The sequence below is a fragment of the Diceros bicornis genome, chromosome 16 (genome assembly GCF_020826845.1).
Source record: "Diceros bicornis minor isolate mBicDic1 chromosome 16, mDicBic1.mat.cur, whole genome shotgun sequence".
Lineage (NCBI taxonomy): Eukaryota > Metazoa > Chordata > Mammalia > Perissodactyla > Rhinocerotidae > Diceros > Diceros bicornis.
The window spans coordinates 16935653-16952525 of record NC_080755.1 but is presented as its reverse complement, the minus strand read 5'-3'; the positions used below and the strand labels follow the sequence as shown (position 1 = coordinate 16952525).

Below are 16873 nucleotides of genomic sequence, written 5' to 3'. Positions count from 1 at the left end.
AACCAGTCTTCTCTTTGCTTTCCATGTGTTAAAAATCACTGTTTGGAAGTTTGTAATTGAAGCACACACTGCCATCAATAAGGACACAATTTAGATCAAATGCCAGGCTTAGGAGTCAAGTCTCTCATGTCACCCCTCACTATTTGAGCACTCATTTTCTTTTGGCCTTCCCCTGAGTGAAGTTTTGCAATTTTTTTTCCCCCTGACAAGTTTTATTGGACAGTAGGCCAGAGTGCTGGCTTCTTACAATACAATCTAGAGAGAAAAATTTCAATCCCTTGGGCAGTATCTATTGGAAGATTTTTTTATGCTTTTTTTAAAAATAAAGCTGTACCTTTCTGAGATTAAATATATTTTGCCTAATATATGGAAACAAACCAACTTTAGACTGGTAATTGAATGCGTGTCAATTTGAGCAGAGCATTTTACCTTTCAACTGGGTTTAGAGGTAGATGTGAACATTTTATATGCTGTACAAATGCTTTGAATTGCTATTTTAGATGCAGGTGCAATTTTTTATAACTCTCAAAAATAAAAGAACTCAAAACATTAACTGAATTGTTTTATTTTTAAAAACCTAAATACTGGGGCCGGCCCGGTGGTGCAGTGGTTTACTTCTCACGCTCTGCTTCAGCAGCCTAGGGTTTGCAGGTTCGGATCCCAGGCGCAGACCTACACACCACTTATCAAGCCATGCTGTGGCAGGCGTCCCACATAAAATACAGGAAGATGGGCACAGATGCTAGCTCAGAGCCCATCTTCCTCAGCAAAAAGAGGAGGATTGGCGATAGATGTTAGCTCAAGGCTAATCTTCCTCACCAAAAGAAAAAACAAAAACCTAAATACCAATCTGCTTTAAATGTCTGGATCTCTTGAAATTCATTTCCATTTAACTTTCCATATGGTTCAATAACTGTCGTTTCTGGGTTGCAGTTGTTCTAATCTAGAGAGGCATCTTTAGATCGGTTTATGGTTGCCTCATCAACAGAACACATTTTCATCTATTTCTCCATTCTTAAATGATTTACAAACTTGAACATGTGAATATAGGCAATTCTTATTACGTCTACTCTCTTTTCTTCAATTCCTTTTGGTTTCTTTATCAAAGAATCTTTTCTTTCCTTTCCTGATGACTAGTTGGATATAGGTGTTATTGAAGTACAAGTCATGAACTAAGTCCTAATAAGGACCATTCAGTTTTCCTTTTTCCCAAGGCTGCCTTGTCCCCCTGTTTTATGATCAACCCACTCCCATAACTGAATCATCAGTCACATCAACTAATTTTTATTCAGCCCTGGATAAACAATACTGTCCATGATGTTGGCTTTACCTAAGAAACATGGCACATTCATTTAATTCCATGTTACAGTATACAAGTTGAATGGTAGAGCAGGATTGTCAGTCATAGTGAGAAATTGGGGCTTTTGCCTTGCACAAGCTCAAAGCTAAAGTAAAAGATTCCAAGGTAGGGAATTCTTACTTGGTTGATTTTTACCAGAAACTATCAGTGCCTTGTTTTTGATTTTCTAGGAACCAAAGAGGTTGTTGTAAGTGTGGATGATGATGGAATCATTTCCTTGAACTTTGAATGTGACCAGATGGCTCCAAATTCTGAGTTCATCTGGTCCAAAGATTATGTATCCACTGAGGACTCTCCACGATTAGAAGTTGAAAGCAAAGGCAACAAGTACGGACTATTTCAATCATGATAATGGGTTTCCTTTTTGTGATAGGAGGATGAAGTAAGCTGTTTGCTTTCCATTTCAAATACTTGGTATAAGAGGATGAAATCACACGTATTTTATATCTGGTAATATGAAAAGTAATAACCGGTATAAACCTTAAAAAATAACAATCCTTATAAAATACTTTTCGCATTATTCCACTTAGAGTGCTTTCTCATATATTATCTTATTTATGATGTTAAAAAAGTTTTGATTGACATAAAAGTGAGCTTTAAAGATGATTCTCATTATTCTACAAAATTTTGAAATCTTAAAGTAATGGAGAGGGTGCTTATGGGGAGGGAACGAGGAAGAACTTGCTACTTGCTGCGTCAAGTTATGGTAAATTAAATGGATTAGGTACACTCTATTCTTCTCTTTTCACGACCACTTCTGAGTGACGCAATAATGCCCTAGAAAGAACTCTAAATTGGAAGCACAGGATAGATGAGTTGTAGTCCCAGCTCTACCAGGAGCTGGCTGTATGACCTGGGGCAGCTTTCAACTTCCATGGACTTCAGATTTCTTTTTCTGTAAAATGGGAGAGAGTGAAGGGGATTAATTTTATGATCTATTGCTTCCTTTTAGCCCCAAGATTCTGAGTTTTCTTTTTACTTTGCCTTACTTATCAAGCTTTATATCTTTATACTGCTAACCATACTGGATTATATTTAGTAAAGCAAAATATTCCTAAGTATTATTTCTATTACAAAGAAGCTCGGTATATTTCAAAAATAAAAGAAATAAGTAGTAATTTTGTTGGAAAATGTCAAGGAAATACTGGATATAATTAAAAGACGTTTTGCTGTCACTATGCTGTAAAGTCCTTGAAGTAAAACATAAATTTGTTCAAAGAAAAGACAATCAAACTATAAATTTTTCTTCCAGTTTGTGCACTTGACTAACATTTAAATGTTTGGCTGATCTTTGACACTAACTGGCAGTATGACTCACCAAAGTTAGAAAACACAGTGAACTAGACCAAGCAGTCTTGTCCCTAAAGGCACACAGTGGAGGCATATAGATAATGAAATACAATACCAGTGCAGTATGATAACCTCAAAAAAGGGAAGTGCAGGGGATGACATAAACAAGGCGCCTGGAATTGCCAACAGCATGTTCTGCCTTGTGGGGAAAAAAATTTTCAGGCTCCCCAGCAAGGACTGATCAGCTAAAAATATCTTTATTTGAGAAGTGTATTGATATGTAACAAAGCTTGAGGGTGGGAGGTTTGTACCAGCTCCCCTCTCCCATCACCATCACCCACTAGGAGGAGGTCAGGAAAGTCTTCCCAGAAACAGCAAGAATGAGTAGGCATTAGATCAGCAAGGGGCATAGGAGCAAGTGCTCCCGACGAAGGGAGTAGCATGTGCAAATGCCTAGAGACAGGGCAGGACACAGGTCCACAGACCCCACACAGCTTCATTTCTTATAAAAATATTCTGTTCTAAAGGACGAAAATGACCTTCAAAGACCTTGGGACGGAAGACTTGGGCATGTACTCCTGCGATGTAACAGACACTGATGGAATAGCATCAAGCTACTTGATCGATGAGGAAGGTAAGTTTAAAATCAATTCATTCACAAGTCTAATGCTGCTTTGATTTCTCAATGATTCTCTAGGATCAAATGACTTTTGTTTTAGTAGCTTAAGGTTTAATTCTTCTCTTTTTCTCCCTACAGAGTTGAAACGTTTACTTGCTCTCAGCCAAGAACACAAGTTCCCCAGTAAGTGTCCACAGTAGGTTCACAGAGTTTAGCAATCCTACTAGGTGGCAACTTCTGGAATAGGTCAGATGACAACAATCCTGTCAGGATTAGAAGAGGCTCTTGAGAACATGTAATGGAACACACACTGGTAGCTACAGATGCACTTTGTAGAAGTGCTGCTTTTATTGTTGCTGTTGTTTTCAAGAGATACAAAGAATACCAACATAGAAAATATATCCCACGCTCGGTTACATAGAGAGGTGTCAGGTTACATAGGCATAACAGCTGAGTAATTAAGTTCTTCACTTTTTGCCTACATATTTTGGATTCACATACACACACACACACACACACATATCTTCTGGATACATTAATTTTTAAGTCTTTTAGGCAAACGAATCTCTTACCAAGTAATTTAATGTTAGAACTTAGAAGAATCATACCTCTAAATAAAGACAATCTGAAGATATTACCTACCATTTTAAATTCCTGGAAAATAAGGTAAAGATGCCTTGGTCAAAAAAAGAATTTCTCTGAAGTATCTATAAACCCTTCAATAAAGCACTTTCCATATAAAAGATTAAATTTCACAGTTGACACCTAAGAAAAGAGAAAGAAGTCTGAAGTGACACTCAGAAAGTTCCACTGGCCTGATAAGATCTCTTGCCATTGCTGCCTATTGGCCAAAGTAGTGGATTGTCCAGAAAGTTATACCTTACAGTTGAGAAAACAAATAGAAAGTGATAATATATACTCATTCTTTTAAATAAGAAATTTTTTTTCACTCCTTAATCCCTAAAATGTAACTCCTTCACTAATACAGGAGTTTCAGGAACCCAGGAAACTATACCCTGAACCTAGACTATAGGCAAAACTTTGTATGTTTGTACATGTGCATTTTTCTAGGGAGAAGGGTCTATAGCTTTCCTGAAATTCTTAACAGAGGCTGTGATTAAAAAACGAACACTGCTCTAGAACCAATTGCCTGACTTCTCTTCCATTCCCAAGTAATGCTTGTTTGATCGTGAGGCTGAGTATTAGTGACTGTTGGCCTCAACTGTAATGTTCTCAAAACCAACTTTGTCCAGCCAAGCATCACAGTGGGGGGCCTATGGAGTGTGAATGTGCAAACTTTCTGAAGTCCAGGGAGAACTATTTCTCGTCTGTATGCTTATTCACCATAGAACTAGAAAAGGAATACCCTGTGTCTTAAAAGTTATTATTATTTTTTTAATTGTATGAAAGGTAGAGGTTTGGCCTAGACTTTCCTTGTTCTGTATTTTTGACCCACTCCGTGAATCTGGGCAACTCATTTCAATTTCCCTGTGCCTTGGTTTCTTTTCTAGAAATGGCTGTTGTAATAGTTTATAGCACCTACCATATAGAGGTGCTGTAAGAGATAATCAATATGGTATTGGTTGATCCTTGAACTCTTCAGGAAAAATATAAATATTAATTGAAACAGAACAGTGATCCTAGAAAAACCCACTTGCAGAAGAGCTGTCTGCAAGCCATACAGGATGTTCTCCCTTCGTGGTCCCAGGGCTGTGAAGTAGGGGGTGGAGGAGAGGGTCCTGTGCTGAACACAGCCAGAGCCCGAATAGAGAGGCAGACCCCATTAATGTTCGCACTGTTTACTCTTGAACATTGGTAGAAATGGAAAGAAACAGCAGCATCCACTAATCTAGTTAGTCAGACAATAAACATTGACAAAGTGTCTAGGCAACAGCTGGTCCAAAAAACATTTGCATTTAGCTTAAGGGATGGAAATGAGAGAAAATGGGGTGTTACTGTTGAGTTGGAGGTGTCCAAGCCTCCCTGAGGTTCAATGATCATATGGACTTGGAGATAGTAAGTGCCTGATGTCGCTGTCATTTATGCTGAGATGTTTTATTTTTCATAGGCATAAGCACTCTAATTATTGGTTCTAGGAGACAGGGAAGCAGCAAACTCAGGTGCCCTTGTATCAGAGACCTGGTGTGGTGTTTGAGTGGGCACAGAGAGAACCAGGGAATATGTTAAAAACTCTGACATGCGAGTATTAAATCTCCTAACCCAAAGGAGCTTTCGTTAGCCCATTGAAGCAGCATTTTAAACATTACAGCTCCAGATCAGCCAGGTCACTCATGAATATTTTCAGAGATATGATGATAGGGTCAAAGCAGTGTGTCTAATTTCTCAATTTATACCCACTTCCTCTTAGTAAATGTTGACACATAATTAAGTCATTTTTTTGAGATTTTGTAAGGTTTTAAATGGTCTCATTTCTTACCAAATGTAATAAAGAGTCTAGTGTTCCTTTATCCCTTGGCACAGTAAATCCTTCTATTTTAAGCTGTTTTCAAAAATATTTTGAAAACCACTAAACATATGCCTTAAACCTACAAATAACATATTTTGCTGAAGCAAATTAACTGCCAGAAAAAAGAGCCTAAGGAAATTTAGGGCTGAGAAGAAGGAAAAAATAAAAATACATTAAGCTAAAAATAGAAAATAACCTAGCCTGTCTTGCCAGTATTGATACTAAATTGCAGTGTAGAAAGGCAGCTTATTTGAATATATATATATATATATTCTCTCAAGATCTCAAGGTATTTTTGGGAGGATGATGGGAGGTATACTTTGGAATTGTCAACATCCTGCATATCTCTTCATTTATAGACATTGGTTATTATCCCACTTGTATACATACACTCTATGTATGCAGATATATACAGCACATATACATAAATTATATCTATTTGGTATGTCCTCTTAGGTGTCAATATATTACATTTACAACTGGTAGTTATACGATGTTGTTGAAGCAATTGGAGGAGGAAAGAGGTACCAAAATATTAATAGCCAAATTTATAGAGCACTTATTATATGACAGGCTATTTATAGGGTGCTTAAATGGAATGTATTATTTAAACTCCACAATGACCTTAAAAGAGTCAGTACTATGGTGATTTAATTTTAGAGATGAAGAATGTGAAGCCCAGAAAGGTTAAATAACCAGACCAGATGTACACAACTGGTACATCTGGTTAAGGTTGTACCTATGGTACGTAAGGTTAAGCCCAAATGGTCTGACACTAACCAGGGCATGGGCTGTTTCTGTGTGTGCACCTGCTATTTGTCACCATGCCCTCTGTGGTGATTCCTGGTGGGCAGAGTTCCCCAGACAGTGTTCCTATTACTCAGAGAGGACACTGAACATTAAGGTAGCTGGAAGCTTCCAGGAGGGCGTGCCCTTCCCCCTCCACCACCACTCTGGACCTTTTAGGTAACTGCATCACTCATGTATTAGATTCCCCAGAATGAGGTCCCCAGACTTTTCTAGAAGAGATTCTACTTTCCACTCCCCTCAAGACAGTTGTAGCAAGCAGGAGCGTCCTATAGGGAGAAAGCTTAGCCTCTGCTCTTACCACCCCGGGGTCTGTCCATGATCTGCTTTACTCAGACATGCTCACACTGGAAAACCGCTAGTGTTCTTCAGAACAGACAGCTGGGACCAAGAGGAACACAGAATAGAGGGAATAACCCTGGTCTCAGCTCTCCTACCAAGATACGTTACTAACCTTTCCTGGTGTTCAGTTTTGTCATCAGTGTATTTAGGGGAGGAAGACAACTAACCTTTCTTGAGCACTGGTTATTATTCACAATGTATTAGTGTATTCTGGGACTATATTCACTCTTCTTGGTGGCTTTGGAGGCAGATAATATCCGTGTTAGCAAGTGAGGAACACAGGTTTCAGGAGGAGATAGCTGTCAAAGATCATGGTGTGACATCAGAGCCCATATTCTGTCCACCACGGGACACCCCTCAGTAGATGATGTCTGAACCTCCTTTAGTTCTGCATTGGAATGACTCTATAACTGAGTTTTATAGTGAATACAGAACAGTGCAAATGAAAGGCATTTCTTAAAGCTTGGAAAGGGTAGTTTTAAGATAAATGCAAAGAAATATTAATGTACATTTGGTACAAGTTTGGGGAGCTTACAATTTAAAATGTAGCATATGCTAAAATTTTGAGATGGGTTTAAGAAGAGTTTAGAGAAAGCAAAGAATGATGATTTCCCCTAAAGGAAGTGAAGGACTACTAAACTTTGGGAAACGACCATGCTTTTCTAGAGAGTATGCCCTGGAGCCACCTCTGATACAGAACCATTGGTTGGAAGAACCTTTGTAGAGAACTTTTTAAAGTTACAAGAAATATAGAAACTGGTTTTGAGAGATGTCAGCCAACTTTTAAAATTTCACTCAGACTCAGACAGCTTAAGTGATACAGGTGTAAATCAGAGATATCATATGGTTCCTTCACTTTCTTTGTGAGGCAGGCCTTGCTATATTTAATATAGCTTCTCCATAGTCACTTGCTTATTTGCCTTTGAAAAATTTTGCATGGTCTAAGAACTTAAATGAACTGGTGTGTCAGTGGGATGAATGGGGTTTAAATGACAATCTAGTTCATCTTGCATATATGATCAAAATTAGTTCTTTTTTAAAATTCATTTTTAAAAACATTTTAAAGAACCTACAAAGTGAGTTAAATTGTTGAAAAAGATGAAATTTAACTCCTTCCCAAATGTTTTGAAGTAATGAAGATCGCAGAATGTCAGAGCTGGAAAATATCTTGGCCAATTAGGACGTTCAGTTCCGTTCATTCATAAACAAGTCAAATGAGGCCCATATATGTGAAGTGACCTGCTTAATATCACACAATTTGTTAGTAGCTGACATTAGAGTAGGCTCCAGCTCTCCTGGGGCCAGCCCAAGGCTCTTTTCCTCACACTTCGTTATTGTCCCTAAATAAACCTAACCAAAGCCATAGTAGAGAGTCACAAAAGTTAGCTGCAAGACCCCTGGAGATAAGTTCATCTTCCTCATTTTTACAATTGAGACATCTACGACTCAGAGAAGGCAAAGGACTTCCCCAAAGTGACGGTCGGAATTAGAACCCAGGTCTTCGGTTCCTCAATATCAAGCTTTCCCTACAGCACTCTCACTGCCTCTCGGCTTTGTGAGAAGCAAGGTGCTACATTGTCATTTCCACTGTGTGTTTTCTCACTTGTTGGAAAAACCTACATCAATACAATTGGTTACCAATATAAATACTATTTTTATTTTTATTTTTCATAGCTGTCCCAATTAAATCAGAGTTGGCAGTTGAAATTTTGGAGAAAGGCCAGGTCCGGTTTTGGATGCAGGCTGACAAGCTGTCTGGCAACGCCAAAGTCAACTTCATATTTAATGACAAGGAAATTTTTGAAGGGCCGGTAGGTTTTACACTTTTTAGATTTCTAAACATATCGTTGTAGAATGTGCTGGGGAAGTCCTATTAGAATGCAGGTAAGTTGTTATGAAAACCATTGGGCATAGGGTGGGGGAGTTTAAATCATTTCACATGTAAAAAAATGTAGAGGAAAATATAGATTGATTATAGCATATTATCCAAACTGGGACACTTTTGAGAATGAAAGACAGTGCTGGTAATAATTTCTCCAGGACAACAGTCATAAACCCAAACTGTCTCAGGCAAATCAGGAAGTATATTCACCCATGAAAATGGAGAAAGCAGAGGAAACAGCACCCTTCCCTGAACTCACATACTCACATCAGACACCCCAGCATGGACTTGGTTCTTCATATGGAGGAAATGGCCTGTATTGTTCCAATGACTCAGAAAAAAGGCTGTAAAAATATCTTTCATTGCTTTTCTGGTTAAAAATGCAATACATCCTTATTGTAAAAATCTTTAAAGACTCAGAAAGGACAAATCACAAATTCTTACAACTTTTTGATGGACATATTGGTGTATACTTTTTGATCATTTTCTACTCTCCTGTGTGTGTATGTCTATTCGTGTCTTATTTACATAGGTGATTCTGTATATCTATATCTACTCGTTTCTTTCTTTTTAAAGTAAACAGAGTTTCTATAGATAGAGTTGCAACATCTGTGCTTTATTTGTCCTCCCCAGACATCAGTAGAGCCAGGATTGGGCTGGTACCCAGTGTACTGAAGAGCTTGGGTTTAGGGGCTCTGGCTCTTACCTGTGCCATCACGGGCGTAAATGGGAGACTAAAAAGATGAGGGAGAGGGGTGGTTTGTGACCATTGTTAACAACCTGTTCTCCTTTCATCGAGGCATGTTTCTAAAACATTTGAGGATTCATTAGTAAGGGGGAGAATCAGTAACATACATTACAGAAGAGTATGCAGTATATTCCTTTTCAACTCATATAGTAACTGTGTGTGCAGCCAGAACAAGTCACACATGGGTCCACTGTGGCCCATCTCCTCCCTATTTTCAAAATGTCCCCATCGACTTCTGTGATCACCACCTGGCCAGTGGAGAGGAAGGAAAAGCATCGTTGGCATCACTCTCTGCTGCCAAAGCCATGAGGGAGCACTCATGCACATGTGTGGTAGACACACTCCCCTTCATGTGTTCACACACACAAACATACCCTCTGAACTTGAAGAGCTGTTCATTGTCATTGCAATTGGTTCTAATCATACTATTTCATTGGGTGGGAATTACTGTCTTAGGTCACGTTCCCTAGAAGGAGAGTCTGAAATAGAGTTTCTCTTTAAGTGATTTATGGGGTAATACTCTCAGGAGGAGGGGTAAGGGAACAAAGTAGGGTAAGGGAAAGCAAAGAGAAATGTGGTCTCAGGTGGAGACTGGCTTCCCACAGGGGAAGCTTCAGGGCATGAATTGCACCACAGAGTTGATCCTGGACCTGAGCCTTCATTCTGTGACATTTTATAGGAAAACTTCACTAATTCAAATTCGTTATGGAACTTGTGCTTGTAAGCCCAGGGACTAAGATTTATCTTTACACTGAAGAAAAGGTTGCCTAAGCAATATGATGAAATAAGCACAGTCTAATAGGGAAATTTCAGTGTATTAGGAGCAGGTGGATTTCAAATGCTCTGTAAGCATTTTTATTCAGATATTAATTCAGCAGATATTTATTAATTGCCTGTTATATACCATGCATGTGCTAGCTGCTAGGGATATAGCAATGAATGAGACAAGTACTTCCCTCATGCTGCCTGTAGTTTTGCATTATTCTGCTAATTAAAACTAATGTAATATGGAAGGTAAAATGGGGATCTAAAAACAACTTTTTGATAACATTTTGTGACTTGGGATATCAAAACTTTCTATGTAAAAAATTAAATTTCAGACTTTTTAGTAATCAATTCTTGTCGAGGTCATATATACCACATAATATTTTCCTTTTCCTGGGTACAAGATTTTGAAACCTTGCTCATCTAAAAAAAACATATTAGCAAGAAATTTTATTAAAATTATGATTTTTTGGAGTTTGTGTTTATTTGATCAGGTTTATTGTCATCGTATCTACCTCACTGATTTCTCTCTTCCTTTTCACATTGAAGAAATATAAGATGCATATTGATCGAAATACTGGTATGATTGAAATGTTCATGGAAAAGCTACAGGATGAGGATGAGGGAACATATACTTTCCAGGTTCAAGACGGAAGAGCGACTGGCCATTCTACTCTTGTTCTCATTGGAGATGGTAAGGATTATGTGGAACGTTAACTGGAGGGCTTTGCTGCTTCCTTCAATGCGAATACCCCACGGCACAAAAGTCGTCATGGGAAAAGTAGTAAGAATTGTTTCTTGATTGGATTCCAATGTGTGAAATACAGTTTTCAGTTAATACTTTCCATAGTATTTCATTTCATAGAAATGAAAGTTGATTTAAAAGGACACCAAATTTATCCCTGGCCCACAGGCAAGACTGCACTTAAATTATCTCGTATATAAACAAGTATTTATTACTAAAATTCTCCAGTGAAGGAGATGGCAATACAACCAAGACGGTATATGTGTCTCAGAAACGAACTATGGTACTATCTTATAATGTGTACTTACTTTAACTTACTTAAAGTAAGAAGAAAAATATGCAGGAGTAGTATATGCCAAATCAATTAATCATACATTACAACTAGATTGTATGTCAGCTGCCATAAGCCATTGTGGAAACCACCAAGATTTAAAACGTGGCATTTAACAAAGCCATGGAAAGCCTGGCCCAATCTCTGGATTTGCAATATCCAAGACTATTTCACTATTTCCTAACTTCATGACCTTGAACAAATAACTTAACCTTTCTAAGCCTATTTCTTCATCTATGAAGATGGAAAATGAATAGGGTGGTCATGATGTATGAGTGTTATAATAATGAACATAAATCACTCAGCACAGTGACTAGCATGTACATTTATACCACTCAACTCAATTTCATACTTCCTTGTTTTTAAATTTTTAGTTTATAAAAACCTCCAGAAAGAAGCTGAATTCCAGCGGCAAGAATGGATCAGGAAACAAGGTAAAAATAGGCAGTGATGAAGGAGAAAAGCTTTAATTTCTTGAACAAAATATTCCAAGATTATTTCTCTAACAAATTAAAATGAATGTTATAGTTTATGTTAATGCCTTGGTAAATAAAAAATAATTGAAAATATTTGTTATTAAATATGTATCCATTTAAAATATTCAAACACTAAATCTTGAATTTTTAAAATTTCACTTCAAACATAAATCACCTTAGAATTTAAGAATGAGCTTTGATTTTGCATTTGTGATTAATAGATTGCTGATATTAAAATTTTATAGGTCCACATTTTGTTGAGTATTTGAGCTGGGAAGTGACTGGTGAATGTAATGTACTATTGAAATGCAAGGTAAGAAGTAAATAAATGTTTAATATTTGATACAAGGGAAATAAAGATAAAATAGAATGTGAGAAGAGGAAGATCAATTTTTCATCTCCTCTATTTGAACCAAAATGATAAGCAACGCAACCTTACTGTTGAATGTTACAGTAATTGTTGGTTGGTAAGATACATTTAAAATAAAACAACATAAAATATGGGAAAGCAAGATGATCCTTCCTATTCATTACCCATGCCCTAGTTAATAAGAACAGACTCTTCTTTTTTTTTCATGAAGACTATTTTTTTAGAGCAGTTTTAGGTTCACAGCAAAATTGAAGGGAAGGTACAGAGATTTCCCATATATTCCCTGTCCCCATACATGCATAGCCTCCCCCATTATGAACATTCCCCACCAGAGTGGTACATTTATTACAGTTGATGAACCTACATTGACACATCATAATCACCCAAAGTCCATATTTTACATTAGGGTTCACTCTTAGTGTTGTACATTCCGTGGGCATGGACAACTGTATAATGACGTGTATCCACTATTATAGTCTCATCCAGAGTATTTTCACTACCCTAAAAAGCCTCTGTGCTCCACCTAGTCATCTCTCCACCCCCCACTTTTTAAATGATTAATCTCAGAAGAATCTCACGTTGTCTTTGTTTTAGGCCAAATCCTCATTCTAAGCGGTAGATCTATTCCAAAGTCATTCCAGCTACATATTTTTCCATGGAAGTTTCGCAGTTTCCTATCTACATTGTATGACTGGCCCAACAATACCTTTGAGTATTGGCCAGCTCTGCTGCTGGTTCTGAAACCACTGTGCTGAGAGGAGAGGTTTGGTAAAGAGTCTGTAGCTCACAACCAATTGTCTTATTAGGCCTTTGGAAAGATTTAGAAAAAGAAAATTCCATATTGCATTCTAAATTATTTTGTACCTCAGCATATGGTGCTCTTCAACTGGGTGAGTCATCAAAATGTTTTAGATAAGGAACTGCTGGATGAGGTTGGAGTGTAAGGTCATGATGACATACAGTGACTCCAAAGTAGAAGCATGGGTTTGGCATGTGGAATGTAGTTGTCATTATAAAAGCCAGAACCCAAGTGCCCCAGTCTATTCTAGGTCTGATGAAATTCAGAAAAACAGCAGTCTACCAGAAATGTATAAGAAAAATAAATTCTAGGTTTTAGCCTTTCAGAAAATGGCAAAGCTTCTTGAAAAACAATTTCTTAGGCAGTAGCTAAAACCCTCACTGCCTCTCTCTCCTCCTGGCTGTCCACCGCTGTGTTGCCCCTCACTCACTTTCTCCTCTAACCTTCCTGCCCTGTAAACCATCCCTTTCCCAGAGACCCACATGTTCATCCTCCTTTCTGTACTACCTGTTGCACTAACCTTCTGGGAGGTGAGCTCTGGTGTCCTGTCCTGATGGCTTTCCTCAGGAGAATCAGCTCCTTACCCAGATTCTGAATAACCAAGAGGAGCCTAAAAATAGGTTATGAATATTCATACATTATGTATTTATGTTGTTCCAATGCCTGGAATGGATGCCTTCTTTCAGCTTCTCTGACAAAATGCCTTCTCAAGGCCCAGCTCAGTCATCTCCTCCGTAAGACCTTCCCCTTCTCAGTCCAGGTAAAATGAACCTTCCCCTGTCCTCCTATAGCTCTTTGTTTCATTATTATAGCAATTTGTGTACATTTAGCAATTTACATATTTGTTATAGTTAACGAAGCAGCTAAACAGTCAAACTCATGAGACTATCATGGGCCCCACTTGGAACTATTCTGTTCAAAAGAATATAGGACAAGAACTGCAGCTTGCCTGCAAGGCAGTGCTAGTTGTTCCTCTCTTGCGGGAGTCCACATCGGGAGCTATTCCCTTAGCCACCCCCAGAAGATAGCTCAGGTGCAAGGAGACAAGAGCTACTTTGGTCAGGCGTGGGAAACACCATGGCTTTAAAAATACCTCATGCCCCAAGGAGCCCATACCTCTTGTAACAACTCCCTAAGCAGAGCTTCCAGGGTCCCCACAAGGGACATGCCCAAATTACAAGAGTCAGTACACTCGGGGAAGCCCAAAGCTGTGGAGTCCATTTCTAGTCCCTCTCAGTCCAGATGCAGCTTTCCTATCAGGGGTCGTTTTTATCATAAGCAATGTTGCGTAGTAACAGTTACTTTCTATAATTCAGGAACCAGTTTACAGGATCATAAAGGATCGTACAGGATCATTTGTGCATATTTATTTCACTGTACAGTTACCAGTGTTGGTTCTTATGTTAGTTTATTAACTGAAGTTTTTTAACATTTTAAAACTTGCATATCCTTGTTTTTAATGAGATTAAACATTTTCTTCATCTGTTTGTTTTGTAGTTGTATTTCCTTTTTGGGGAATTGTATGTACATTTGTCCAGTTAGTGGGGGCTTAGGGATTGTTTTCTTGATTTATATGAAGTCTTTACTTTTCCATACAATTTTAATTACACAAGAAATACAAGAATATACTCTTCTTTGTAAAAAATTCAAACATTGTAGATAAAGCTCAAGATCCCTTTAACCATATGAGGTCATTTAGCCCATTTGAAATTTATGATATGATATGATATACGGATAAAGGATTTAAATGAGTTTCCTCAAAATTGCTAAGCAATTAATTTATTAAACCATACTTGATGGATGTTAACTAAACTTAGTGTGGTAATCATTTCACAATATATACTTATATCAAATCATTATGTTGTATACCTTAAACTTATACATTATATGTCAATTATATCTCAATAAAACTAAAAAAATTTTAATTAAAAAAGATTTTTTTAAACATCGTTCCCCTCCACATTTATTTGCAAAGCTTCTTTTATCTTTTTAAAATATTTAGATATATATTGGGGCCTACTCATTCTGTTCCTTTGATAAAGCCATTTGTTTTTATGACAGACTATATTTTAATCTGATAGGATTTGTCTTCCTATGGTTTTCATATTTTCATTTTTATTTAAGTCTGTATGTTAATATATATGTATCTATTTTTTCTTTTCTTGTCCATCAGATGATTTTAAAGTCAATTTTTACTGCTGGAAATAGACATGCTCTTGATTTAGGTTTATTCACTTGTATCCACTTTATTTTAAACTCCTCATCAATTGAAATAGCTTTCAATTGATTCCTTAAGAAACCTATGTCTTCTGAGTCAAAGTTCAGTGCTTTCTCTTCTATCCAGTGCTACATTGAGAGCTACTTAGTTTCCTAAGAGTAGCATCGCCCTGTTTCGAGAAGCGTAATTATGGTTTTCCTCCTAGGTGGCAAATATTAAGAAGGAGACTCATATTGTGTGGTACAAAGATGAGAGGGAGATATCAGTGGATGAAAAGCATGACTTTAAGGACGGTATATGTACCCTGCTTATAACAGAGGTAGGTGACTCTAAATGTGAAATGTGGCATATTAGTTCTGTACCCTACCAAAAAACAGAGACTATATTCTGTATTCCTTTGCCCTGGGTATTTGTAATACCTTACTTCTAACTGCTCCAAAAATTCCCGCCATGAGATCACCCAAAATAGCAAGCTGTAGGGACAAAAGCTTCTGTCACATTTGTGATGTGAGTGGATTTGTCAGATATCCAACCAGTATTGGCTAAATACCACAACTCTTGTCTCTCTGAGCTACTTTTTTTCGTAGATGAGTGAGTGGCAGGGCAGTTAAGTGGATTCTTCTTCGTTTGCTCTTAAGCCTCATGATAGCTTCTTCTCTAAAAGTACAGAGACAATCTGACATGGTATTCATTTAAGTATAGATTTTTATCTCCTTTTTGTCTAAAAGAGCATAACTTTCAAATATATGTGATCATTAATATTTGATATGAAGGCAGAGTAAAGGATAAAACTTTAAGTCTCAAATTAATTACAGCCTTAGAGGGTGAAAAATCAGGACTACTGGCAGGTCAAATGGTGATGGATAGATTCACCTGTGGACTGTTCATTGCTCACATGGCTAGGTGCTTAATCAGTGTGTGTTTTGATGGCAGTTCTATAAATCACAGGGCCTTAAAAATGCAAACACCATACTCTGAGGCTACAATAAGCTGCAACGTATATACCTATTCCCTCCTTAGTTTTCCAAGAAAGATGCTGGGATTTATGAAGTTATCCTGAAAGACGACAGAGGAAAAGATAAGAGCAGATTGAAGCTTGTGGATGAAGGTCAGTCCACCAACTGCTAGGCTCTGTTTTGTGTGTTCTATACAGGTTACCAGAATTATGAGTGAAGCTGAGCTGACGATTGAAATCATGCTGAGTTTTTGTCCACAGATGTTGTTTAATTGAAATTCCAGCAGAGTGAACTACTGTTTTATTCAAAAATACTTCACTTTTAGTCTTCCTAGAAATTAGAAGTGTACTTTTGATCCTCGGAGAATTTATAGTCCATAGTCCACTAAGGGTCTGTTTTCAATATAAATCATCATTTTTGTTTCAACCCTATAAAAAATGTTCCAGGATCAAAAACTACTGTGACTAGCATATCGCAAAACAGTCCACTCTTAAAAGGTGGCGAGAAAGATTTATATGTGAAACTTGAAGACTCTCAATTATTAGTAGAGCCAAGAAAACAACTTCCGTTTTTCAGACTACTAAGGACAAATATATCATGATAACAAAAACCTACAGGTGACCCCAAACTTCCAATTTTTTTCCTGAGTGAGATCTTTAACAGTGTTGCTAACAAACAGCAGGAGCCCGATTTGGATT

At 37.5% G+C, this 16873-nt stretch overlaps 1 protein-coding gene across 1 annotated transcript in view; it reads left to right on the top strand.

Moving 5' to 3' along the window:
* MYOM1 (myomesin 1) overlaps positions 1 to 16873 on the top strand; it is a 138018-nt gene that overhangs the window by 109073 nt on the left and 12072 nt on the right. Inside the window, 9 exon segments of the mRNA XM_058556881.1 lie at positions 1531 to 1687; positions 3178 to 3284; positions 3408 to 3452; positions 8560 to 8696; positions 10830 to 10974; positions 11731 to 11790; positions 12078 to 12145; positions 15425 to 15538; positions 16240 to 16327. Coding sequence (XP_058412864.1) covers positions 1531 to 1687; positions 3178 to 3284; positions 3408 to 3452; positions 8560 to 8696; positions 10830 to 10974; positions 11731 to 11790; positions 12078 to 12145; positions 15425 to 15538; positions 16240 to 16327 — 921 coding nt within the window.